The 27,574-nt window shown below is 42.7% G+C and overlaps 1 protein-coding gene across 1 annotated transcript in view; it reads right to left on the bottom strand.

Annotated features, from left to right (window-relative positions):
• TACR3 (tachykinin receptor 3) overlaps window positions 1-26,960 on the bottom strand; it is a 59,163-nt gene extending 32,203 nt beyond the window's left edge. The window contains exon 1 of the mRNA XM_070756680.1: window positions 26,524-26,960. Within this exon, the coding sequence (XP_070612781.1) occupies window positions 26,524-26,960 (437 nt within the window). The remainder of the gene's footprint in view (window positions 1-26,523) is intronic.
• Window positions 26,961-27,574: the final 614 nt, after the last annotated feature.

The following is a 27,574-nucleotide window of genomic DNA, read 5'->3' as shown; positions in this document are numbered from 1 at the left end:
TTTGCTTTTAGGATGACAGCATTAAGGCAGGGGGTTAAACTCGATTTCATTGAGGCTGCATCAGGATTATGTTTGACTTAGGGGGCTCAGGGTGGATATGACCATGTGTTGAGGGTGCTTGTGGCTGCCTAATTGTTCTGTCAGCAAAAATGGGCTACTAAGATTTGTTTTCAGCTGCAACAGCCTCCTGCAACTCTCTGCATGTGGCCCTCCTAAGCTCTGTTTTTGCTGGCAGAAGACCACAGGCTGGTCCTTTGATGTTTCCAGGGCAGCCTTGCAGACCAGAATATCTCCGAGACCGCCTTCTGCCGCACGAATCCCAGCGACCAGTCAGGTCCCACAGAGTTGGCCTTCTTCGGGTCCTGTCGATGAAACAATGTCATCTGGCAGGACCCAGGGGAAGAGCCTTCTCTGTGGCGGCCCTGATCCTCTGGAATGATCTCCCCCCGGAGATTAGGACTGCCCCCACCCTCCTTGCCTTTCGCAAACTCTTTAAAACCCACCTCTGTCGTCAGGCATGGGGAAATTGATTCCCCTGGGCCGTTTCTATTTTATGTATGGTCTATTTTATGTATGGTATGAAGGGTTTTAAATTGCTTTAATGTATTGGATTTGTACTGTTTTGCTGTTGTGAGCCGCTCTGAGTCTTCGAAGAGGGGCAGCATACAAATCTAATAAATAGGTAGGTAAGTAAGTAAGTAAGTAAGTAAGTAAGTAAGTAAGTAAGTAAGTAAGCAAGCAAGCAAACAAACAAACAAACAAACAAACAAACAAATAAAAGCATTCCCCATGTACCGTATCCACCCCCTCAAGGCCTTGATTTTGACACCTCTGACTTAAGGGATGGGACCTGGAGCATGCCTACCCTTTCCATCTAAATTGCTGTTGTTAATCTTCTGTAATTTGTAATTAATCTAATTCAAGGTATTCGGTTGACCTTTAAGGAATATCTGAATTTTACTTCTTCATTATAGATAATACTTTATAATCCCACTTAGGAGCTCTTCTGTAGGTAGGTCTGTGAAGGGAGAGGCATATATGACTACCATATTAGGAAAGAGACTTTTAGTGATGTATCCAACTTATGAAAATCATATCCCTCAGAGTGACTTCTCTGATGTTCTGTTAATATACCATAAAGATAATCACTGAAGAGGGGAAAAATGATTCTTTAATTAACCAATTTGTATAGAAAACTGACTTTTGCATTAATATTTATATAGTTTGTGCATCTACAGTAAGATTTAACTTTGCTTTAACTGATCCAATTTGCTGCCTGCTTTACAGAGGCTCGACTACTGTAACACTCTCTACATGGGGCTACCTTTGAAAAATGTTCGGAAACTTCAGATCGTGCAGAATGCAGCTGCGAGAGCAATCATGGGCTTTCCCAAATATGCCCATGTTACACCAACACTCCGCAGTCTGCATTGGTTGCCGATCAGTTTACGGTCACAATTCAAAGTGTTGGTTATGACCTATAAAGCCCTTCATGGCACCGGACCAGATTACCTCAGGGACCTCCTTCTGCGGCACGAATCCCAGCAACCAGTTAGGTCCCACAGAGTGGATCTTCTCCGGGTCCCGTCGACTAAACAATACTGCTTGGCGGGACCCAGGGGAAGAGCCTTCTCTGTGGTGGCCCCGGCCCTCTGGAACCAACTCTCCCCAGAGATTAGAATTGCCCCCACCCTTCTTGCCTTTCGTAAGCTTCTTAAAACCCACCTCTGCCGCCAGGCATGGGGGAATTGAGATTCTCTCTCCCCCTAGGCCTTTACAATTTTATGCATGGTATGTCTGTCTGTATGTTTGTTTTTTTATATTAATGGGTTTGTAATCGTTTTTAGTATTGGATTATTATTGTACGCTGTTTTATGATTGTTGTTAGCCGCCCCGAGTCTTCGGAGAGGGGCGGCATATAAATCTAATAAATAAATAAAATAAATAAATAAATAAATAAATAAAAATATGACATCTGAGTTCATTCCTGAAGAGATTGACTAGACAAGCAAATTTTCAGGATGATTTTGTGAAATTATGTCCATTTTAACACTATTATTTGAGTAACTTGCGCAACTTTTTTTCTTCTCAGGAAAAACTCTCCTTCGAAAAATGGCAGTTATCACTCACAATCTCCAGAATTTTGCCAATCTCTTTGGTTCTATCAAACATCTTTATTATATTCATAAAGATTTAATTTTTTTTCCTGCTTTAGCTGCTGCCTGCATTTCTGTGGGTGATAAAATTTGACAATAAAAACCGAATCCATACTTTGATATTATAATATACTCTGTTAATGACTGCTTTATATGGATAAACTAAAGCTCCCTTATAAATATACATGGGATGCGGGATAAAGAGAGTTCATAAAATGGCAATCAATTTTGTATTTTTGACAGCATCTGCTTGAGTATACAATGTAACAAACATTGCATAATTATTATAAAGAATGAACCAGGTGAGGTAGGAAACAATGGTTTCCAGGCTTAATGAAACTAGTCAGGGTCACCCTAACTGCCAGATATTCAGTGGCTTGGAAAGATGTGAGAAAAATACTTTAGGACCAAAACCCCTATCTTCACAGTCCTATACATGGGCTTTTGAGAATGTACTAACATAAGCAGATCTTCTTTATGCATGGTACCTTCAGAAACTAATATAGCAACTCTTTTCTTGAGAAGCAGGTTCTTGAATCATTGAGTCTGTCATCTCCACCTCTATAACTGTCTGGTTTGGTGCTGCAACCCAACAGGACCGACACAGACTTCAGAGGAGAATCAGAACTGCAGAAAAAACAATTGCTGCCAACCTGCCTTCCATTGAGGACCTGTATACTGCACGAGTCAAAAAGAGGGCGGGCAAAATATTTACTGACCCCTCACATCCTGGACACAAATTCTTTCAACGCCTACCCTCAAAACGTCGCTACAGAGCACTGCACACTAAGGCAACTAGACACAAGAACAGTTTTTTTCCGAACGCCATCACTCTACTAAACAAATAATTCCCTCAACACTGTCAGACTTTCTACTAAATCTGGACTTCTATTCTACTAGTTATTCTCATCATTCCTATCACCCATTTCCTCCCATGTGGACTGTATGACTTTAACTTGTTGCTTATAGCCTAAGATTTTTATTAATATTGCTTCTTCATTGCTTATTTGACCCCTATGACAATCATTAACTGTTGTACCCCATGATTCTTGACAAATGTATCTTTTTCTTTTATGTACGCTGAGAGCATTTGCACCAAGACAAATTCCTTGTGTGTCCAATCACACTTGGCCAATAAAATTCTATTCTATTCTATTCTATTCTATGGGATTGTATGGAATGTGAAGATATACTGCAGTGTTTGAAGTCTAAGAGTCATGAACACAGAAGTCTTGTTTATGCTCACACTGTCATCTTGATTATAAACTCAACTGACTATTGATGTGCAAGAACAGTACGTTAAAGTAAGAAGGGCCAGAAATGTAAATCGTTTTCAAATGCATGTTGTTTATATATGAATTTTATTATTTATTAATATCATTCCCATCTCATAAGAAGCAAAAGCTGGCTTTGCCTATCACAATCAATAAAATCAGACATTTAAAAACAATCATAAAACCCCGAAACATTAAAATATACTAGCATTTGCAAAGCACACATACCTGGGAATTTGAGAGTTGTGCTCCCAATTTTATCTTCAACTAATCTGCATGGAATCAGATAAAATCTGTGAATAAAGCATCTGTCTGAAGCTTAAGCTGAGGATTACTTACCTGAAGGCAATATTTTGCTTTTCCAAGGAAACTAAACCATCAACAATGCAATAAACCTTAATTTTCTTCCCCAGAGGTACTTTAATATGGATCAAAATGTTTATGTGTGAAGTATTGTAGAACAGCAAAGTGGGCTGCAGATTTCTGCCCTGCTGAATTTTATTTGAAGAGCATTTGAGATAAATTATTGAGCAAGCATTTCCTTTGATTACACAACTCACAACTGGGACATGTTTTAATTGAAGAGATTCTCATTCCAATGTTCTATGCAGGCAGCATCAAATATATTTTCCTTTATCTTTTAAATTCCTCCCTTTTTGATTCTAGCTGTCAGTGGCCCGTTCAGTTTTACTGTTTGTAAAAAAAACCAAATGTTTCTCATTCTCATTACTGTAAAGATCAGCAAAAGAGACACCCGTGATTTGCAATCTGTACACTGGAGGCATATAAAATTAATTACCCATAAAACAATTTCTTATGAACAAAAACAATTGCAAGGATCTCAAGGGGGGCATATTAAAAAAAAGAAAGAACCAATCTTCTTTAGCATCCATGTCTTTGAACATTTCACTTTAAAAAGTATGAATATTCTTCTGTTCGAATTCAGGAAAAATAATCAAGACAGGCTTCCTACAGCTTTAGTATTGTAAACATCGGGGACTTCAGCAAATTTTATTCTTTCAAAATCTGTCCATAAACTATCTATAAACAACTTGCAAGGAATAGAGAACTGTAAAGAAGAGAGGAAAATATATCACAGTTGGAAGGTTTGAACGCTATTTTAAAAATAATGCACCTAAACCAGATGTAGGGAAAAGAATTCAACCCAAAAGAGCTTCCATACCCATCCAAACAGGATCTTACAGATATAAATATGTTGTGGTTAGCTCTGGCCCAGCTCCTGCCCCAAGGACTGTGGATGTGGGGGAGACATCCACATGCCGCAGGCCTGTTTTGCTCCCTGGGGAATCTGATGATGAAGGCTCCTCTGACCAAGAAGACATGAGTGACAGGGAGGAGGAGAGTGTGGCAGACAGCTCAGAAGGAGATCAATTATCTAGCTCCTCCTTGGATTCGGAACAAGAATTAATGATACAGCCACGCATGTGGAGAGCGATGCATAGGCAGCAACAACTGAGAGATTATTATCAAAGAAAATGAGGCCACCTGTGGTTGGGTGGGGCTGTGGTAATTAGTGAGGCTGCTATAAATAGCAGCCTGTGGGTTTGGCCATTGTGGAGGATTATCTGATCGTTGTGTTTCGTGCCTGCCTTGCTGACTTCGACCTTTGTGTGCTGATTTCCCCCCCGCTTTGAAACTAAACCAGAGCAAAGTACGGTATGTTTCACTTTGTGAAAGAAGAAGTACTGTGAATTGCCTCACAGCTGCAAGCTAAGTATCTCAGAACTGATAAGGGACTTGTACCAATTACCAGTTTGTTTGGAGACACGTGCTCTTTGCTATACAAAAAGAGGGTTTAGTTTAAGTGAATTTCCGTTATAAAGAACATTGTTTTCAATTTTCAAACGTGTGTGTGTCTGAAATTTGTACCTGTGAATTTCCGGGAGGATTCTGCCAGAGAGCCCGACAGAACATAAATATATATGATATATATAGAGATAGAGAGATAGAGAGATAGAGTGATAGAGAGATAGAGAGATAGATAGATACTTTGTACTCTAGTGATAATTATATTCTATGGCAGCCAAAGGAGAAGGGTTCAATTCTCCCGATCTTTTCATTAAACAAATTGAAATATACAGACATGTATCAAAGATGTATCAAAATTGGATTGCAACACTACCATCTTATGCTAGCCAAGAATATATGACTTGGGTCAGAGCCAGCAGTGTTTCTTGATATTGGCCAACTGGTGGTTTAGTGAAGAAAAGCAAGACAGAAGGACTACAATTTCTTAGTAGAATAACTGCTAGCTATGATAATTCAGACCCATGTTGCCTATAAATGTGATGACTAAAGAACTATCACAGTGAATAAACATCAATGGTCTTATTTTCCATTCTTTATTTTTTATAATTACCTCTTTAAAGCCATGTTATCCTTGGGCATTGCCGCATATTGTTGCAGGGAAATATATCAGTTATAACTACACAAGATGATGACATATCCCTGTTTTCATTGTTTACTAGGGATGGCACACTAAATCAGAAATCTGATTGCAATTCTATCCCTCATAGCTACTTGTTAATTGCTGCCAAAATGAAAGATAAGAGAGATTTCTGTCTCTGCTATTGTCACTGTTGTGATTCCGTCTGAGGCTCCTCAGGGAACGGCTGAACCTCTGCCGGCTCCCTGCTCAGAGGGGGAGGAGGAGGAACAGGAGGAGGAGGCCCAGGCAGAAGGGGAGGAGGAATATCAGGCCGAGGGAGAGGGAGAACAGCCAGAGTCCCCCAGGGTGGAGCTCTCCCCAGCAAGCAGCCTGGAGTCCTTAGATGAAAATGCACAAGCCATCATCGATCTCATGCAGAGAAGAGCAGCACAACGAAGGGGACAATTAGCCAGGTACTTCCAGTCCTAAATAGGTAACAGCTGGGTTTGGGTGTGGTTCTCCCCAGAAAGGCTGAAAAGGCAGACCCACCCTTCCTGGCTTGTGGAGTATTATCTTTGGGAGTCCTGGGACCTGGCTGTGATCTTTGGCGTCTCTGATTCTGGCTTGTGGCCTTGAAGGCTGAAACCTTGAGGAAAAAGGCGTGGGGGCTTATTCTCTACAGTGGTGTGTGTGCCAGCAAGAAGTCTGCTGTATTGTCTGGCCGTCAGGACTCTGCTGTGAAGCTCATAGCCTGCCTGTTGGGAAGAACAGGTTTTTCTCGGTGTTTATTTTTCAAACTATAAAGTGCTTTTGCTTTTACCAGCGTGTCTGGCTGCTTTTTCCAGTTGGTGTTGAAGTCTGGGGGCACCCAGACAGAACAGTCACCAGCTGAGCAATGTCACAAGGCTGATACCCGGGGCTTTGTCTTAGATTAGAAGATGAATATCTGTTGTTGTAATGTGCTCTAAGAGTAAAATTGAGGAATAGAAGGAAAGAGCCACAAACAAGACAATGGTCAGACTAAAACCATTTGAGTCAGAGAAAAAAAGATAATTTGAGAAAGTGTCCCAGGTTTGATCCTTTCTAGTTCCATTAATAGATGAAGGGATGGAGACCAGGGGTACATTCAGACTTGCAAGAACTTTTTGTTGTAACCCTATTATAAAAGTAGCATTGGCATTCGTAACTTTGGTTTCCTAGCCTGGTCAATCTCAAAGGCCTCTGGAGTTGTTAACCTGGTCCTACGTAGCTTCTGCTCCGGCAATCTCACACTACTCACAAGAGTCTACAAAACTTTTGCCAGACCCACCCTTGACTACTGCTCATCTGTCTGGAACCCATGCTACATCTCAGACATTAACACCCTTGAAAACGTCCAAAGATATTTCACCAGAAGAGCCCTTCACTCCTCCACTCGAAACAGAATATCCTACGAAAATAGACTAACAATCCTGGGTCTAGAAAGCCTAGAACTACGGCGCCTAAAACAACACAAGAGCACGCAACAGATTCAAACTTAATACGAACTGCTCCAAACTTGACTGTAAAAAATATGACTTTAACAATCGAGTTGTCGAAGCAAGATCTCTCTCTCATTTTAAATTTATATTAATATTGATTGTTTCCTGATTGCTTATTTGTACCCTATGACAATCATTAAGTGTTTTAACTCATGATTCTTGACAAATGTATCTTTTTCTTTTATCTACACTGAGTGCAAATTCCTTGTGTGTCCAATCACACTTGGCCAATAAAGAATTCCATTCCATTCCGTTCTGTTCTGTTCCATTCCATTCTGTTGGAGGAAAGGGAATTTTTTGTGTGCTCTTGAAATGCCCCTTGTACGGAGTTTAGCAAACTGCATTAATAATGCATCTCCATCTATAGCCATGTTAGCTCACGGGAGGATATTATTAGCCTCCTCTTCACTGACAAATCACCAGGTATTTCCGGAGGGATCATACAATGTGTTGTAATTGCTGCAGCTGTTAGACATTTATCTGTCTAGCAATTTTGTTAATTTGCATGTTTCTTAAAAAATTGATTTGCCCGTCTATGTACATTTGTATTTATTATTCTTTAGCTGTGTTAATATGAACATCTCTCTCTTTCTTACGGTTCATATGCTTTGCTCTGTTACCATAAAATCAATTAAAACAAAGTTACTAGAAAATTAGTGTTCTTGCTACAATGTGCAGCAGTGGTCTTTCCTGTTCACTTTTATACATTACAACTCAAGCAAAGCCATAATTTAGTGGAACTGCTGTGTTTTACATTGACTAGCAATATTTATTCTCTTTATCCTCTTGAAATGAACTCTTTAAATCTCTGCCCCTTTACTATTGGAAACAAAATACTTCATGCTTTTATCTTCCTTCTCCGTGAAATACACTATTATTATAGAAATATTTTATCCTGCTTTGTCACATGAAAAATAAAAATAAAAACAGCATTTGTGATGGACATAGTTGATAATAAATCCCATTATTCTTAAAGCAGGCAATAAAAGAGGGCAGCTAAGAAAACCAATTACAATATCAACATTAGGCTTTAAAAATTATCTGAATTTGAAAAGCTGATATTCCTGGAGGGGTCTGTAATATGGTAGAGGATTTAGCTTTACTAGATAAATGGTCAAAGCAATGGAAACCGCAGTTTAATGTTTCCAAATGTAAAATAATGCACTTGGGGAAAAGGAATCCTCAATCTGAGTATTGTATTGGACCATGAGGTCTTTTTCTGCCGTCAGTCTTCTATGTTTCTAAATAGGAAGCTGAAAGAGCTTGAGAGGCCAGAAGTAAGAATTTCATAACTTAGAGGCTTGAAAGTGTATAGTGAGATGTTCTACTGTAAACAGCCTTGTAGATTTTAACAGAAACCACTAGCCACCATGAATTATAAAGACAGGTTTTCGCTGTCTAGTCATGGACAATCCTAGGCGTTGGTACTTATCACTATTTCTTAGTTGAGGGAATCTGCACAAGAACAAGGGGGCACAATCTGAGGTTAGTTGGGGGAAAGATCAGAAGCAACGTGAGAAAATATTATTTTACTGAAAGAGTAGTAGATGCTTGGAACAAACTTCCAGCAGACGTGGTTGGTAAAAACATGCTGAATGTAAACATGCCTGGGATAAACATATATCCATCCTAAGATAAAACACAGGAAATAGTATAAGGGCAGACTAGATGGACGATGGGGTCTTTTTCTGCTGTCAATCTTCTATGTTTCTATGTGTTGACAAGTACTAAGATGCTAAGAATTGACCATTAAGGAACTTTGTTGTAGGCAGTCAAAGGTGGCCTTGGCAAAGATCCTTCATTTAAACAATTATTTTAACAGAATAACAGGGTTGGAAAGGCCCAGCTCAGGAAATCCTATACTATTTCAGACAAAAGGTTGTCTAATATCTTCTTAAAACCCCCCAGTGTTAGAGAACCCAAAAATTATTCCACTGATTAATTGTTCTCAGTGTTAGGTAATTGTCCTCAGTTTTAGGTTGGATCTCTCCTTGATTAGTTTCTATACATTGTTTCTTATTCAGTCTTCAGGTACTTCGGAGAATAGCTTGACTCCCTCTTCTTTCTGGCAGCCCCTTAGATCAGTGTTTTTCAACCAGTGTGCCGCGGCACACTAGTGTGCCGCGAGACATGGTCAGGTGTGCCGCGAAGCTCAGAGAGAAAGAAAGCAAGAGAGAGAGAAAGCAAGAGAGAGAGAAAGCAAGAGAGAGAGAAAGCAAGAGAGAGAGAAAGCAAGAGAGAGAAAGAAAGCAAGAGAGAGAAAGAGCGAGAGAGAGAGAAAGAGAACAAGAGAAAGAAAGAGAGAGAGAAAGAGAGAGAGAGAAAGAGAGACAAAGAAAGCAAGAGAGGGAGGGAAGGAGAGAGAGAGAAAGACATAGAGGGAGGGAGGGAGAGAGAAAGAGAACAAGAAAGAGAAGAAGGAAGAGAAAGAAAGAGGGATGGAGAAAGAAATAGAGCGAAGGGGAGGAAGACAGAGAGAGAGAATTTTTTTGTCCAAACTTTTTTTAGCTGCCCCCCCCCGGCTCAATGTGCCCCAGGGTTTCGTAAATGTAAAAAATGTGCCGCGGCTCAAAAAAGGTTGAAAATCACTGCCTTAGATGTTGGAGGGCTGCTACCATATCATTCCTAGTCCTTCTTTTCAATTAAACTAGACATACCCAATTATTACAACTGCTCTTCATATGTTTTATCTTCTAGTTCCCTAATCATAATTTAACAAACTAACCATAATTTAATAATCTAATAATTTGGGGATGACACTCCATAGTGTCATCCCCAAACCCCCAACCCTTTACCCTTAGATCATCCACGGTTGACCTATCCGGATTCCTAAGAGGTCAGTAAGGGGCAAGTACAAGTGCACTAGAGTGCCTTTCATCCCCTGTCCTATTGCTCTCCTATATCTCCTATACCTTTCTTCTATTCCTATATCTCTTCTTCTATTCTTTCATTGATATGTTCTATTCCTATAACTTCTCTTCTCTTGTTTCTTAGATATATTTTACTATGAGTATCTCCTCTATAACCTTCATCATGTATTTTACTATGTGTATGCCCACTAAAACCCTCATTGTGTATTGGACAAAATCAATCAATCAATAAATAAAATAAATCATCTTTGTTGCTCTTCTCTGCTCTCTTTCTAGAGTCTCAACATCTTTTTTATATGAACATCTACAAGAACATCTATAAGAAAACATCTATAAGAACATCTGTAAGAAAACCACCAAGCTCACAGAGCAACAACAGAAGTACCCATGGAACAATATAGCCAAGAAGGCTTCAAGAGTTGTAAACCTAATCCGATGTAGCTTCTGCTCTGGCAATCTCACACTACTTACCAGAGCTTACAAAACTTTTGCCAGACCCATCCTTGAATACAGCTCATCTGTTTGGAACCCATATCGCATCTCAGACATTAACACCCTTGAAAATGTCCAAAGATACTTCACCAGAAGAGCCCTTCACTCCTCCACTCGAAACAGAATACCCTATGAGACTAGACTTTCAATCCTGGGCCTAGAAAGTTTAGAACTAAGAATCCTTAAACAAGATCTAAGTATTGCCCACAAGATCATATGCTGCAACATCCTGCCTGTCGGCGACTACTTCAGCTTCAACCACAACAACACAAGAGCACACAACAGATTTAAACTTAATATTAACCCCTCCAAACTTGACTGTAAAAGATATGACTTCAGTAACCGAGTTGTCGAAGCGTGAAACTCATTACTGCACTCCATAGTGTCATCCCCAAACCTCCAACCCTTAGATTATCTAGGGTTGACCTATCCAGATTCCTAAGAGGTCAGTAAGGGGCGAGTACAAGTGCAGTAGAGTGCCTTCTGTCCCCTGTCCTATTGCTCTCCTATATCTCCTATTCCTTTCTTCTCTTCCTATATCTCTTCTTCTATTCTTTCATTCATATGTTCTATTACTATATCTTATTTTCTATTCCTTCTTAGATATATTTTACTATAAGTATCTCCTCTATAACCTTCATCATGTATTTTACTATGTGTATATAGATATATACCCACTAAAACCCTCATTGTATATTGGACGGACTAACTAACTAACTAACTAACTAAATAAATAAATAAATAAATAAATTATTTCTGAGGTCACTATCCAGAGCCAGGAATAAAATTGATGCAAAAGACTTATTCCATTCTAGCTTGGAAGCTTTACTCTCTCTCCATAATAAAAGGAAAATTTTGTCATGTCTTCCATTTATTTCATAACCCTGACCATGCCAAAAACATTCTTTAAAAAAATCAAAAGTAAATATATATTACAATGAGGATGACTGGGAGAGAAATGCGTTATCTGATGACAGCATTCACCCTGGAAATTAAACTGAATGTTATTTTAAGCCTTTGAGAATTATTCCTGGAGGTTGGGGATAGTCTTCCATAATTTCTGATTTTCTGGCCTGAGGCTGGAAATTATTCTCAATACTTTGGCTTACATAGCTTGCTTTAAAGTTAAACTGCAATCTTATGTTTGCTGAATGGTACTGGGAATATTTGTCTTGCAGTAGTAGGACTGTAATACATTTCTCTCATTATCAGACTGTTGTATCCTGTAATGGCTACCTTGTAACTCTGTAAATAGTTTGTTCCTCTTTCAGCGCTGTCTGAGCCCAAGCAGGAAGTCGCTCCTGATTGGCTCAGACGCGGCCGGCTCTAGCTTTGGCGGGAACCGCAAATATATAAAAGGAGCGGTTTCTCCAGGCAGAGTCAGTCGGTACTCGCTGAATTGTCACTTTACCTTGCTGAGCTGTCACTTGTTCGCTGAGCTGAATAAAAGTACCGATTGCTCAAAACCCTGTCTCTGGGTCTACTTCACTGGCGACGAACGGACGGAAGAAACTTCGCGTGCAACATGGACAAAATCCAGATCGGCCAGGCTCCGGAACTCTTCGATCCCGAGAAATCGACATGGGACGAGTACATGGCCACCTTCGAGATCTTCCTCGAGGCGGCGGGAATGCAGGACGCCGAAGCCGATCGCAGACGGGCTATTTTCCTTAACTACTGCGGCGCAGAAATCCGTAGACTTGCCCAAACTCTCACCGAACCGGAACAAGCAAGAGCCACAGCGTGGGACGTCCTACAACAAAAACTGGCGAGCCATTTCAAGCCGACCAAACCAGCCATGGTTTTTCGGCATCAATTCCACATGATGGCTCAGAGGGAAACCGAGTCGATCAGCCAGTTCACAATGCGGCTTCGAACGGTACTTGCTCAATGCAAGTTTAAAGACCCGGAAGCTCGCCTCACCGACGCCTTGGTTTTCGGCATGAAAAGCAGCACGGTGAGAAATAAACTCCTCATCGAAGAAGAGCCGAGCCTACAAACCGTGATTAAACTGGCGCAAACCGCAGAAGCAGCCGACGCAGCGGCGAGAGAATTGAAAGAGCACGGAAGGCGAGAACTCATTACAAAAATCGACTCCACGTCTCCCAGCGCCGTGGAAACAGACAACAGCCAACAAATTCCCAGCGGAGACAACTGCCTCCTGGTGCAAGACCAGCCGAGGCACCTGAGAGCTACTCACCCAGCCCCCTGCGCGGGCTGCCGGGGAAATCACCAGCGCCATCGATGCCCCTTCCGAGACGCTACATGCCGCCGTTGCAACCGGAGAGGCCACATCGCCATCGCATGCAGAGCAACAGCGCCAGAGGAAACATTTGCCACACCGCAATACCAGCGACCTCAAAACCAGACCCCCCAAGCGCGAGAAAGGAGACCATTCCGCAACGCGGGTCAAAGGAACTACTCAACCGCTAACCGCGACTACTATAGAGGTAACTCTCAATTTTCCGTGAATAACACGGCAACCAAAAAAGGGGCTAAAATTGTTATATCACTGTTACTCAATAACCAACCTTGCTCAATGGAGCTGGATACGGGCTCTAGATATACCATCATGCCCTGGGAAAAATTTAAACTGTATATGCCTAATGTATCTAAGGCTGACCTAAATCAAACATCTTTGGTGATTAGAGACTTTCAGGGGGGAGTAATCTCGGTCTTGGGAACAGCAAATGTACCTATCGCATTCAAGAATGTTAAATGTACCCTTCCCATGCTTATTGTAACAGGGGCCAAGCACTCTCTTCTGGGTTTAGCATGGATGGAACCACTGGGGATCGAGATTTCGGGTGTGTGTAATGTAAACTGTTATGATATGCCTAACTTTGTGAAAGAGTTCCCTGAAGTGTTCAGCCCCACACTGGGATTGTATAAGGGGCCCCCTATATCTTTTTCTATTGACCCCAAGGTCCCACCGATCAGACTAAAACCTCGCAGGGTTCCCCTGCCGCTCCTCCCCAAACTAGACATACAGCTGGACAAACTCATTAGCCAAGGTATTTTGGTCCCTGTGGAGCAGGGGCCATGGGAAACTCCCATAGTTACCCCTCTGAAGCCAGATGGCTCTTTAAGAGTTTGCGCCGATTACAAATCGACCCTAAACAAGGCACTCCAACACCACCCCTACCCCATCCCGGTTGTGCAACAACTGCTACACTCCCTGGGGGAGGGGAAAAGGTTCGCAAAGATCGACCTGGCGCAAGCTTACCAGCAACTTCCGGTCGATGAACAAACAGCAAACGCTCAAACAATTGTAACGCACAGGGGGGCTTTCAAATGCACGAGGTTACAGTTTGGGGTAAGCATAGCCCCAGGAATATTCCAGAGCATTATGGAACGCCTATTGTCAGGGGTAAATGGGGCCATTCCATACTTTGATGACATCTTAATTGCAGGGGAAAACCAGGAACAAGTAAACAAAAGAATAAGGGAAGTACTTAAGAGGTTACAGGACAAAGGTTTAAGAATCAAGCCTGATAAATGTGTCTGGGGAACCAACAGTATAGAATTCCTAGGATATAAAATAGATAAGGAAGGTATCCACCCCACAACAGAGAAGCTGAGAGCAATTAGAGAAGCCCCAGAGCCACGAGATAAGAATGAGTTGCAGGCATTTTTGGGCCTCCTTAATTTTTATTCCGTTTTTTTAAAGCAGAAGGCAACAGTAGCAGAGCCTCTCCATCGTTTACTCCAGAAGGAAGCCCGCTGGACATGGGGGAAAACTGAACGTGAAGCTTTTTCTCAAATAAAAAATTTATTAACTTCTAAAAGTGTAGTAGTCCAATATAGTGCTTCACTACCCATTAGGCTCACGTGCGACGCTTCGCCGTACGGCATAGGAGGAGTCCTAGCTCACGTTCTACCTAATAAGACAGAGGCCCCAATAGCATTTTTTTCAAGAACCATGACCAGCACAGAAAGGAATTATAGCCAGTTAGACAAGGAGGCTCTAGCATTAGTGGCAGGGGTAAAGAAGTTTCACAATTACATATTTGGAAGAAGCTTTGAGTTAGTCACTGACCACAAACCCCTACTAGGCCTGCTAGCCCCCAACAAGCCCACTCCACCTTTTATGTCTCCAAGACTAATCAGATGGGCTCTTTTCCTCTCAGGGTATCAGTATGAGCTCACCCACAAGGGGGGGAAGGAAATCAATCATGCAGACGGTCTCAGCAGATGCCCCATAACTGACTTGGTGGAAGACCCTGTTCCTTCCACAGATGTGTTAATGATAGAACTCGAGGAAAACCCACTAACCACAGCAAAAGAGGTAGCTGCACACACGCAGCAAGATCAAATCCTTAAACAAGTGGTGAACTGTGTTCTAAAGGGATGGCAAAATGATGTTGTGAAACCTGAATTGTGTGATTTTAAAAACAAGAGACTTGAGTTATCGTATGTAAAAGGTTGTTTGCTGTGGGGGGATAGAGTGATCATCCCCAAAAGCCTAAGGGGAAAGGTACTCAAAATGTTACATGTGGGACATCCTGGGATTGTCAGGATGAAGAGCCTGGCAAGGGGACATTTATGGTGGCCAGGGCTGGATGCTGATATTGAAAGTTGGGTTTCAAAGTGTGATCCGTGCCAAGAGTCACGGCCCAGTCCCCCCAAAACAACTCCGGCTGAGTGGGAACAGCCTGCTGGTCCTTGGTCTAGAATCCACATTGATTTTGCTGGCCCAGTGGGGTCTCAGTATTTTTTAATAGTGGTTGATGCCTTCTCCAAATGGTTGGAAATAATAGCAATGAACAACATAACCACAAGTGCCACTATCAAGGTATTGAGCAGACTGTTTGCATCCCATGGGTGCCCAGATCTCTTAGTGTCTGACAATGGGCCACAGCTAACAGCCAGGCAATTCGAATTGTTCCTAGATGGCCTAGGGGTCAGGCATGCCCTCATCTCGCCGTATTCGCCCTGGGCTAACGGATTGGCAGAACGTTACGTACGGGTGGCAAAGGAGGCATTGCGCAGGTCAGGCCCTGGGGATGTGCAACAGAATTTGGACCAATTCTTACTCACCCAACACATTACCCCTAACTCGCACACACATGTAAGCCCTGCAGAGTTATTGATGGGAAGAAAGTTGAGGTCACCACTAGACAGGTTAAACCCAAGGTTCTGTGTTAATAATAACCAAATGTGTACAAAACCTGAAAGAGAAATGTATTTGGGACAAAATGTATATGTAAAAAGTTTTGATGGAAATGTAAACTGGATGAAGGGAATTATTGTTAAGCAAAATGCACCTAAGACCTATGTTGTTAAACTAGAGGATGGTCGTTTGTGGAAACGACACATAGACCACATTCGGAAGCGAACAGAAAATCAATTGCCACAAACCGCTGACATGGACTCTCCCCCTTCAACAGACTTTAGTACATTGCCCGAAATAAGAGACACGCAAAGAGACTTATCGGGCCAGGGGGAACCATCCAGCGACGCCGAACCATCCTCGTCCTCCGAAGCCTTCGTTGGGCCCGCCAGGCCAAGTCCGCCACACCGGGAGAACAGCGGCGAGCCATCCTCCACAGTCGGTGGCGAAGGAGAAATTGAACTGCGCAGGTCAGCGCGAGCTCCTCAGAGGCCCCACCGATTGGACGACTTTGTCACATGGCTTTCTTGATGGATGTGTCCAACTATGAGGGGAGGGGTGTTGTATCCTGTAATGGCTACCTTGTAACTCTGTAAATAGTTTGTTCCTCTTTCAGCGCTGTCTGAGCCCAAGCAGGAAGTCGCTCCTGATTGGCTCAGACGCGGCCGGCTCTAGCTTTGGCGGGAACCGCAAATATATAAAAGGAGCGGTTTCTCCAGGCAGAGTCAGTCGGTACTCGCTGAATTGTCACTTTACCTTGCTGAGCTGTCACTTGTTCGCTGAGCTGAATAAAAGTACCGATTGCTCAAAACCCTGTCTCTGGGTCTACTTCACAGACAGTAGCACAAATCAAAAAAGGCCAAAAACATTTCAGAATGCTGAAATTCAAAACCTATTCAGAAAGACACGAGTACACCAAAATCACACACAGATATATTTTTTTTCACACCAATCTGAAATATCTCCAACTGTTACCATTTGGGGAAATTATAATGAGTCCCTTTATGAAAGGGTGACTCTACAAGAGTGAAAAATTCCTTTTTTCATAAATTAGCTGCTGTGCTAGGACATCCAGATACAAAATACCCATTTCACAAAAAGTTGGTGTACCTAATGAGTTCAAAGTAAAAGTGGACTCTTAATATCAAATCACAAAACTGCCCCTTTGTACATTTTCCTAATTGAAGATATCTCCTAAAATATATTACGAAAGCAGACTATCAATCCTAGGTCTAGAAAGCTTAGAACTTCGACGCCTAAAACACGATCTAAGTATTGCCCACAAGATCATATGCTGCAACATTCTACCTGTCAATGACTACTTCAGCTTCAATCGCAACAACACAAGAGCACATAAAAGATTTAAACTTAATATTAACCGCTCCAAACTAGACTGAAAAAAATATGAATTCAGCAACCGAGTTGTCGAAGCGTGGAACTCATTACCTGACTCAGTAGTGTCAGCCCCTAACCCCCAACATTTTTCCCTTAGACTATCCACGATTGACCTCTCCAGGTTCCTAAGAGGTCAGTAAGGGGCGGGCATAAGTGTACCAGTGTGCCTTCCGTCTCCTGTCCAACTGTCTCTCCTTATCTAATTTATCTTTTCTTCCTTTCATATATGATCTCCTATACTTTTATATCTTTTCTTCTTTCCTTTTATTTATTAACATTACTACATATCTATTCTCTTCGATGTGCATTATGTATTGGACAAAATAAATGAATAAAATAAATAAATAAACTTGCCATAAACAAACATATATCCACAACGATTCATTTCTCCTGCCCTTCTGCATCCCCACCTGTCCTTGTACCTTGGCTTTCTTATATTCTATCTCCCCAAGCCTGCTCTAAATTTGGATAGCAAAGGACTCTCTTTCCCTTCCCTCATCTCTTCCCTTGTGCAGCATCAATTTGTGATTCCCCGTTGGCTCTTTTGCTTATTCTTTCTTTGATTATATCTGGTAGCCAGAAGTAGACATGAGAGAATAAGGAAGGATGGGTTGGCTAAGAACGGTTGGCTTCACTATATTTTAGCCAGAAATTATCATCAAGTGATGAAAGAAATAAAAGAAGCTGGTTTATTTATTTATTTATTTATTTATTTATTTATTTACTTACTTACTTACTTACTTACTTACTTACTTACTTACTTACTTACTTACTTACTTACTTACTTACTTACTTATTGGATTTGTATGCCGCCCCTCTCCATGGACTCGGGGAGGCTAACAACAGTGACAAAAAACAGAATGTAAAAATCCAATACTACAACAGCTAAAAACCCTTGTTATAAAACCAATCATACATACAAACATACCATGCATAAATTGTAGAAGCCTAGGGGGAAAGATTATCTTAATTCCCCCATGTCTGACGGCAGAGGTGGGTTTTGAGGAGCTTACGAAAGGCAAGGAGGGTTGGGGGCTATTCTAATCTCTGGGGGGAGTTGGTTCCAGAGGGTCGGGGCCGCCGCAGAGAAGGCTCTTTCCCTGGGCCCCGCCAACCGACATTGTTTAGTTGACGGGACCTGGAGAAGGCCCACTCTGTGGGACCTAACTGGTCGCTGGGATTCGTGCGGCAGAAGGCGGTCCCTGAGATAATCTGGTCCGGTGCCATGGAGGGCTTTATAGGTCATAACCAACACTTTGAATTGTGACCGGAAACTGATAGGCAACCAATGTAGACTGCGGAGTGTTGGTGTGATATGGGCATATTTAGGGAAGCCCATGATTGCTCTCGCAGCTGCACTCTGCACGATCTGAAGTCATCCATCTCAAAGAAAGCATTTTAAAATATGTAAAATGAGAGCACACTATCTTAATTTTATTTTTAATGTAGGCTTTGCTCTGGTTTCTTATTTAAATGCAGTAATTGGAAAATTTGCTTGAGGTGTCAAAACGTCTGTAGATAGAATGACATGTTATAAAAAAGTATATCAGAGGGCAGAAGGACAGCATGACAATGGAGAAATATATACAATTAGTCTGCTTTGCACCCAAGTTATGAAAATAGAATATTAAAATCTTCCCTCAAGCAAAGTCAAAGCAAGTGAAAAGGAGATTCGCTCCTTAGATGAAGTATCCAAGGAGTTTCATGGAAAATGAAATGAATTTCAAAATGAATTTAACAACTTGCTTTGCTTAACAGACGGCTTTCGGACTGTCACTTGCAAAATATTTTGAAAGCCTCAATCACCAGGGGTTAGTCAGTTATTGAGTGGTTAAAATCATTACTTTGAACTGATGGGCCAACCAAAAGAACTCAGCTCAACAGATACATACCAAAACAATGAAAGAATTCAGAGTCGAATTGGAAAGAATTGGACCCGTTCAATTTTGTCAATATCTTTTTGTAGGTGAGGTCTCCAGAACTGAACACAGTATTCCAAATGTGGTCTCACCAGCATTCTATATAGCGGGATCATAATCTCCCTCTTCCTGCTTGTTATACCTCTAGCTATGCAGCCAAGCATTCTACTTGCTTTCCCTACTGCCTGACTGCACTGTTCACCCATTTTGAGACTGTCTGAAATCCCTACCCCTAAATCCTTCTCTTCTGAAGTACATTCCTTGTGCAGATTTATAGATGTGCAGATCTGAAGCATCATCTGTCATTAACAACAGCTGATTTTCTCACTACAAATATAAGGGATAAAAAAAGAGGAAATATCATTAATGAAGACAACAGCTTGGTTTTATCAGCAAACAATATGCCAAGTTCTGAGAATATTGTTTTGATCTATTAAAAACATTCCTTATTTTAACACCAATCGGTGGCAATGTAGCAGAACAAACCGGTCCGTTTGTAAGCTTAATGGACCATATGACATCACATCTCCATAGAAAAGAAAATTATTCCTGGATAAACACTATATCTCTCAGCATGATTGCAGAATAATTAACTTGATGGAGCGTGCTCCATAATCCATTATACCTATGCAGTAAGCTTTGCAAAATGATTACAGAAATATAGCCGAGTCAGCTAAATAGTTGAAAGACACAACATTCATCTTCTGATAAACAAGGATCTACACGTTGTCTCCTTCATTGGCAGCTATTGCCAATAAGGTGGGTGAAGGGAATGTACTGCTGACCTTACTTACAGAGAATCATCATTTAGACCCCCAAAGCTGGGACCTGCAACTTGTCATTAATTTATTAGATTTGTATGGCTCCCCTCTACGAAGACTCGGGGCGGCTCACAACAATGATAAAAACAATATTATAATGGCACAAATCTAATATTAAAAATAACTAAAAACCCTATCATAATTAAAAAAACCAAACAGCACATACATACCAAACATAAATTATAAGGAGCCTGGGGGAAAGATGTCTCAAATCCCCCATGCCTGGCAGTATAGATGGGTCTAGAGTAGTTTACGGAAGACAAGGAGGGTGGGAGCAGTTCTAATCTCTGGGGGGAGTTGGTTCCAGAGGGCTGGGGCCGCCACAGAGAAGGCTCTTCCCCTGGGGCCCGCCAGACAACATTGTTTAGTCGACGGGACCTGGAGAAGGCCAACTCTGTGGGACCTTATCAATCGCTGGGATTCGTGTGGTAGCAGGCGGTTCCGGAGGTATTCTGGTCCAATGCCATGTAGGGCTTTAAAGGTCATAACCAACACTTTGAATTGCGACCGGAAATTGATCGGCAGCCAGTGCAGGACACGGAGTGTTGTAGATACGTGGGCGAATCTGGGAAGCCCCACGATGGCTCTCGCAGCCGCATTCTGCACGATCTGTAGTTTCTGAACACTTTTCAAAGTTAGCCCCATGTAGAGAGCATTGCAGTAATCAAACCTCAAGGTGATGAGGGCATGAGTGACTGTGAGCAATGACTCCCTGTCCGAATAGGGCTGCGACTGGTGCACCAGGCGGACCTGGGCAAACGCCCTCCTCGCCACAGCCGAAAGATGATGTTCCAATGTCAGCTGTGGATCGAGGAGGACGCCCAAGTTGCGTACCCTCTCTGAGGGGGTCAATAATTCCCCCCCCCCAGGGTGATGGATGGACAGATGGAATTGTCCTTGGGAGGCAAGACCCACAGCCACTCCGCCTTGTCTGGGTTGAGTTTGAGTTTGTTGACACCCATCCAGGCCCCAACAGCCTCCAGGCACCGGCACATCACTTCCACTGCTTCATTGACTGGACATGTGATCATCAATCTGAATCTGTGACTCTGCTTATGATTTTAGTTCAGCTTTCAACTGCTTTCCAGGCCTGTGAAGGCTTTACCTGTGAAGGTCATACAGTTTAATCAGTCTTGCTCAAATAGTGGGGCTCGTCCCCCTGGGGGGAGCACGGAGCAATGTCAGAGGAGGCACATGTGACCCCAGGGAACTAGTGTGGTCTCTCTTGATCAGACCTGGGCAAGATGCGGCCTGGGGACCAGATGCGGCCCGCCCACTGTCTGTGACCGGCCCGTGGAGATCAGTCCAAGCAGGTGCAGGCAAAAACCAAAAGCCACACGGCGTTTCCAAAAGCGCGCGGTGGAGTCGGACGGCCTCGCCACCTGCGCGCAGAAGTAAAAATCGAAAAAGCGGCAGTCATGTTGTGCCTGTTGCTCAGCTGACAGTGCTGCCTACACCGGAGCTCTCGCCTCGCCCTCTCCACTTTTCCCGTAAGTTGACTTAACCTTCATTCCATAGGGCTGGGGCCACCACAGAGAAGGCTCTTCCCTTAGGCCTCACCCAATGACATTGTCTGGTTGATGGGACCTGGAGAAGGCCGACTCTGTGGGACTTGACCAGCCACTGGGATGTATGAGGCAGAAGATTGTCCCGTAATTATCCCCACCATGCCGTCCACCCACAAGCAAAACTAATGAATGTCAAAATGGCTCCAAAGCAATAAAACGTATATACACCCTGACTTACATACACAATAGTAAAAATAACCATTATACAGTGATGAAATCCTCAATCTATATACCCAGTTCTCCCTGCCAGCTAGAAATATTTATAAGAGCCCAAACCTTACTTACTAACCATTCTGAACACCTGCTCATAACCAGTCTGTCTTATTAAATAAGTTTTCGAATCTTTCTCATCAATAAATCTTTTGCATCAAGAGTTGTGAAGCCAGAATGGATCAGGAAGGGAATTCAATTGATCTAAAAACTGATCCTATCACTAGGCAAACTATTTGATGCCTTAAGCAGCATATGTTATAAAGAAAGATTATAGCAATGATGTTAAAGAGCAAAACATATGCAACAGGAAAGCTAACATGCACTCTCTACCAACTGCCAACCAGAAGTCATTCTAGCTTCTGTCTGATGTAGAATATGGGTGGACTGCAATTTCCTTGTGCTTTACTTGAAAATCTCTTGCATTGATTGAGTTAATGGCTATTATGAAGTATTATATTTGCTTTCAACTTTTCAAGGAAGTGTGAGATTTGCAAGTTCTTTAGCATCTCGGCATTGACTGCAGAAATCTGCTTGACTTATTATTATTATTATTATTATTATTATTATTATTATTATTATTATTATTATTATTATTTAGATTTGTATGCCGCCCCTCTCCGGAGACTCAGAGCGGCTCACAACACAAAACACGGTACAAATCCAACAATAAAAAGCGATTTAAAACCCTTAGTATAAAAAACAATCATACATCTCAAACAAACCTTGTGTAAAATGGAAACGGCTCGGGGGAATCAATTTTCCCATGCCTGACGGCAGAGGTGGGTTTTGAGGAGTTTGCGAAAGGCAAGGAGGGTGGGGGCAATCCTAATCTCTGGGGGGAGTTGATTCCAAAGGGTCAGGGCCGCCACAGAGAAGGCTCCTCCCCTGGGTCCCGTCAGATGACATTGTTTAGTCGACGGGACCCGGAGAAGGCCAACTCTGTGGGACCTAACCGGTCGCTGGGATTCGTGCGGCAGAAGGCGACAGAAGGCAAACAGCATGTCTTGTGTTTTTAATCCAGAACCTTAAATTACACTGGCATTGTTATGCATAAGTATTAAAAAGTGAGCAATTGGTTAAGACTCTTTTCTGATACACTTATTTTCATCCTGGAACTCAAAGTGGCATACAAGAGAGCAATAAGTCTTGGTATAAAAATCTGGGGCAGTTCAATAACACCATTTTAATATATTTCATTATAATGTGTCTTTGTTCCATCTCATAGCTCAATGGAATCTTCATGTCTTGAGGTGTGAGCATTAGACAGACCTATTCTTCTCGTTTTAAAAAATGAATATACAGTACTTAGTACTGGATTTTCCAATCATTTCTCACTCTCTGAGATTGTGTAGTCAAAATTGCGTTTGTTGCCTTGTCACGCCATCTACAATGTTCTTCAGATCTTCAACCTTCAATTCCAGCTACACTTTATCATTTGGACAGAAAAAGAAACCCTCCACAACATGAAATGAATGTGTGTTAAAATAGACACTTACTTGCAAATCAATGTGTTAATTTTAGATTAAATGTTAAGGGGAATGCAAGTATTTGGTTATTTCTCCCTCTTTCTAGCCACCAAACTGATACAAATGATGAATTCAAGAACAGCATCAGCAGGCAGGGAGGCTAGCAATCACCACGTATTCATTTGAAAGGAAAACACATGTCGGTTCATTATTTGCATTGACCCACAAATTAGAAATTAGGTTGAGTTAGATATGCAGAGGCCCTTGAAAATCTTCCATTTCCATCTATAAGACTGATTTATAGCAGCTTTCTGCTTATCTAATAAAACTTTATAGAGTAAACCACTTTTGGAAAAACTATACTTGAGAATGTGGAATAAGGTGGACTTTTGTCTGATCTGATGTTTTTATTTTCAGCATTTTTGTTTTGCAAGGGGTGTGTGTGGGGAAGAAGAGCCCACGATCCAGCAATCCGCAGTATTGCTGGGAATTATTTCAACTCCCGACAACGGGGTTTCACAAGATACGGGTGCACAGGTATACATCTCCCAAAGGGCATGAGTCATTCATGGGATATGACTCGTTTGGCGGGCCCCAGGGGAAGAGCCTTCTCTGTGGCAGCCCCGGCCCTCTGGAATCAACTCCCCCCGGAGATTAGAACTGCCCCCACACTCCTTGTCTTTCGTAAATTACTCAAGACCCATCTATACCGCCAGGCATGGGGGAGTTGAGACACCTTTCCCCCAGGCTTTTTTATATTTATGTTTGGGTATGTTGTTTGCTTTTTTAAATATGATAGGGTTTTATGTGCTTTTTAATATTAGATTTGTTTTCGCTGGAATATTGTTTTTATTATTGTTGTGAGCCGCCCCGAGTCTTTGGAGAGGGGCGGCATACAAATCTAATAAAATAAAATAAAATAAATAAAATATCTTTTAGATCTAGAGTGTTGTAGGTAGATCCAAAGAGGGGCTAACTTTCAGCATTTCAAAACATTTTTCAGAATCAAATCAAAGCACGGCAGAGTCCCAATCATTATTTCCAAGTGAAAAACAGAAAAACAAAATGAAACCAAGATACTTTTAAGAACTTGAAAGTACTCGAGTGAAAAACCCAGTCATAAATGTCTATCTATGCCTGTCTAGCTTCTACAGATATAAACATGTACAAACGGGATTATTTATCAGTTAGCAGCACATTTCAGAAATAGAAGTATTACTTAATATAAAAGATAACAGAACTTCTTGAATCATGATGTTTGCTGCCTTTTTTTTTGCCTTAGATTTAAAAGGAAATAATAGGCACAAGTGTAAAAAAAATATAACATATGAGTAGCTACCAAGAAACACAAATCTCCTTCAGTCCTTCCTCAACTCCTCAAACCAGGATCCAGACTTACTTCCTTTTACCAACACAACACTCCTGCAAGGTAGTTTTAGGCAGGGAGTTGTATCATTTCCAAGAGAAATCCACAGGCATTGTCAATACTGTAGTTCTAGCCTGATCCATTCTCTGCAATCCTGAGAATATTGCAAGATAACAATGCCCACTCCCTTGGTATATACTCCCTTGGTATATAAAGAACGCATCTCCTTTATTACTTGGATACAAGCGCAATATGTTTAACTTCAATTAAAACAAGGGAAGACATTCCCGTTTGCAATTTGCATCAACGCCAGGATGGTATTGCAATCATGATAATTGTAAGCGATTACAATTATGGAAGGGACGGGAAGGACCCACTACTTATGGAAGGGAGTGGGGGCACTAATTCGGCAGCTCTCCATGTGGGGTGAACGGGGCGGAAGACAGAAATTAGAAAATAGAAAACCTACATAGAAAACTATGCTGGTGAAGCTTTTTTAAAATCCTGTTGAAGAAATGTGGCATCGACCAGAGGGAAATTTGAATGGCTTTGGTTTTCTAGAATTGAGGAATAAGCACTTCAATAGCGAGCGAGGAATTAATCAGTCCAGAGCAAAGGTGCTGAAAAGGCTTTGGAGAAGCTGAACGCGTTGCATAACTTGAAGAAGATTTGATGGACCAGCTGTCGCTGCAGTTCAATAGAATAGAGCCTCCTAGGACTGGGGCGGGGGGGGGGGAGGTGTGAATTAGAACCTAATTCCTAATTCCAATAGACTAACAATCCTGGGCCTAGAAAGCCTAGAACTACGGCGCCTGAAACACGATTTGAGTATTGCCCACAAAATCATATGCTGCATATACCGGTCAATGACTACTTCAGCTTCAACCGCAACAACACAAGAGCACGCAACAGATTCAAACTTAATACGAACCGCTCCAAACTTGACTGTAAAAAATATGATTTCAACAATCGAGTTATCGGAGTGTGGAACTCATTGCCGGACTCAATTGTGTCAACCTCTAACCCTCAACACTTCTCCCTTAGACTCTCCACGATTGACCTCTCCAGGTTCCTTAGAGGTCAGTAAGGGGCGTACATAAGTGCACTGATGTGCCTTTTGTCCCCTGTCCAATTGCCTTTCCTTTCTTTCACTTATCATATATATTTTCTTTCTTTCATATATCCTCTCCTCTAAGTTCTCTTTACCCTTATATATATTACTACATGTCTATTTTTCTTCCTATGTATTGGTGTATTGGACAAATGAATAAATGAATAAAATAAAATAAATAAATAAATAATCAGTCCGGAGCAAAGGTGCTGAAAAGGCTTGGAAGAAGCCGAACGCGCTGCATAACTTGAAGAAGATTTGATGGACCAGCTGTCGCGGCAGTTCAATAGAGCCTCCTAGGACTGGGGCGGTGGGGAGGGGGAGGAGGACCTCTGAATTAGAGCCTAGTTCCTAGGAGGAGAAGGGAAGGTTCTCCTGCTAACTGCTAGCTGTAGTTCAGCAGTTCCAATCTCACCACCGGCTCAAGGTTGACTCAGCCTTGCTTCCTTCCCAGGTGGGCTAAAATGAGAACCCAGATTGTTGTGGGGGCAATAGGCTGATTCTGTAAACCACTTAGAGAGGGCTGTAAAAGCACTGTGAAGCGGTATATAAGTCTAAATGCTTTTGGTATTGCCTCTTCGCACCTCTCCGTGGTCCCACCTGGCCAAGCGCAAAAACGCTGGGCAACAAAACACTCAACTACCCTCTCGACTGATGCATTCCGGCTTTTCTAAGCTTGGGAGCGCCAAGGTGACGCAGACCCAGGGCAAGAGGTCCGCCGTATGAAAAGGAAAGGAAGAGAGGGATGCCAGCAAACGCGCCGGCGGACCCATCGGATCGCTCGGGTACTCTCCACGGTGTGCGGACCCTGGATCTTCCCGACTTTCCCCGCCCGCCCCGCTCTTCTCACCTGTCCACGGCGATGACCGTCATGGAGTAGATGCCCGCGAAGACGGCGGTGATGGGGAAGAAGTTCTGGAAGCGGCAGTAAGCCTCCCCGAAGTACCAGTCGCCGTGGAGCGCGTAGATGAAGTTGACCAGGGTGTTGAAGGCGGCCACTGAGGCGTCGGAGAAAGCCAGGTTGACCAGAAAGGAGTTGGTCACCGTCCTCATGCGCTTGTGGGCCAGAATGATCCAGATGACCACCAGGTTGCCGAAGACGGCCACGGCCACCACCACGCCGTAAGCCAAGGACCAGAGCGCCAGGCACCACGCCGGCTGCACGAACTGGTTGGAAAAGTTGGCCACGGGCGAAGAAGACCAGTTCCTCCCCGCCGGGACGGACAGGCTCTCGTTCCAGCCGCCCAGCTCGGCGCCGCTCCAGTTGACCGCGGGGATGGAAGTCATCCTCTCGAGCCAGGAGGCCAGCCAAGGAAGTCGGAGGGTCCCCCGCGCCAGGTGCGCGCCGCTGCGCTTGCTCTTCTCCGCGCGTAAAGCCGGTTCGGAGAAAGGAGCGAGTGGCCGTCGAAGCCTCTTTAAATAGCCTCGCGGGATCCGGAGTTGAGGATGATCGACTCCATAGGCTGCCGGGGCGGCTTCTCCCCTCCCTCTCTTTCTTTCGGTCCCTCCCCTCTGCTGGCTTTGGCCAGCGGCGGAAGATTTGAGCTCGGACGCTTCTTCGAGGAAACCTCACCAAAACGCTTTCGGTGGTCCTTTTAACTGAAGCCCCCCCACCCCTTCGCGGAAAGTCTTTCCCACCGCCCCGCGCAACGCAGCTTCTCCACCTTCTCTCATCTTATTTATTTTATTTTATTTATTTACTTGTCCAATACATAATGAAGGTTAATGAGATTAACCATGTTGAATATACAGTATATCAACGGAAGGAAAGAAAGAAAGGATAGGAGTTGAAGATATAAGAATAAAATGCAATACATCAATGGAGGATAGAGGAAGAGGTAGATGAGATAAAGGAGAGACAATTGGACAGGGGACGGAAGGCACCCTGGTGCACTTATGCA

The sequence above is a fragment of the Erythrolamprus reginae genome, chromosome 7 (assembly GCF_031021105.1).
Source record: "Erythrolamprus reginae isolate rEryReg1 chromosome 7, rEryReg1.hap1, whole genome shotgun sequence".
Classification (NCBI taxonomy): Eukaryota; Metazoa; Chordata; class Lepidosauria; order Squamata; family Dipsadidae; genus Erythrolamprus; species Erythrolamprus reginae.
Note: the sequence above shows the minus strand (reverse complement) of the source record. Positions and strands in the feature narration are given on the sequence as shown.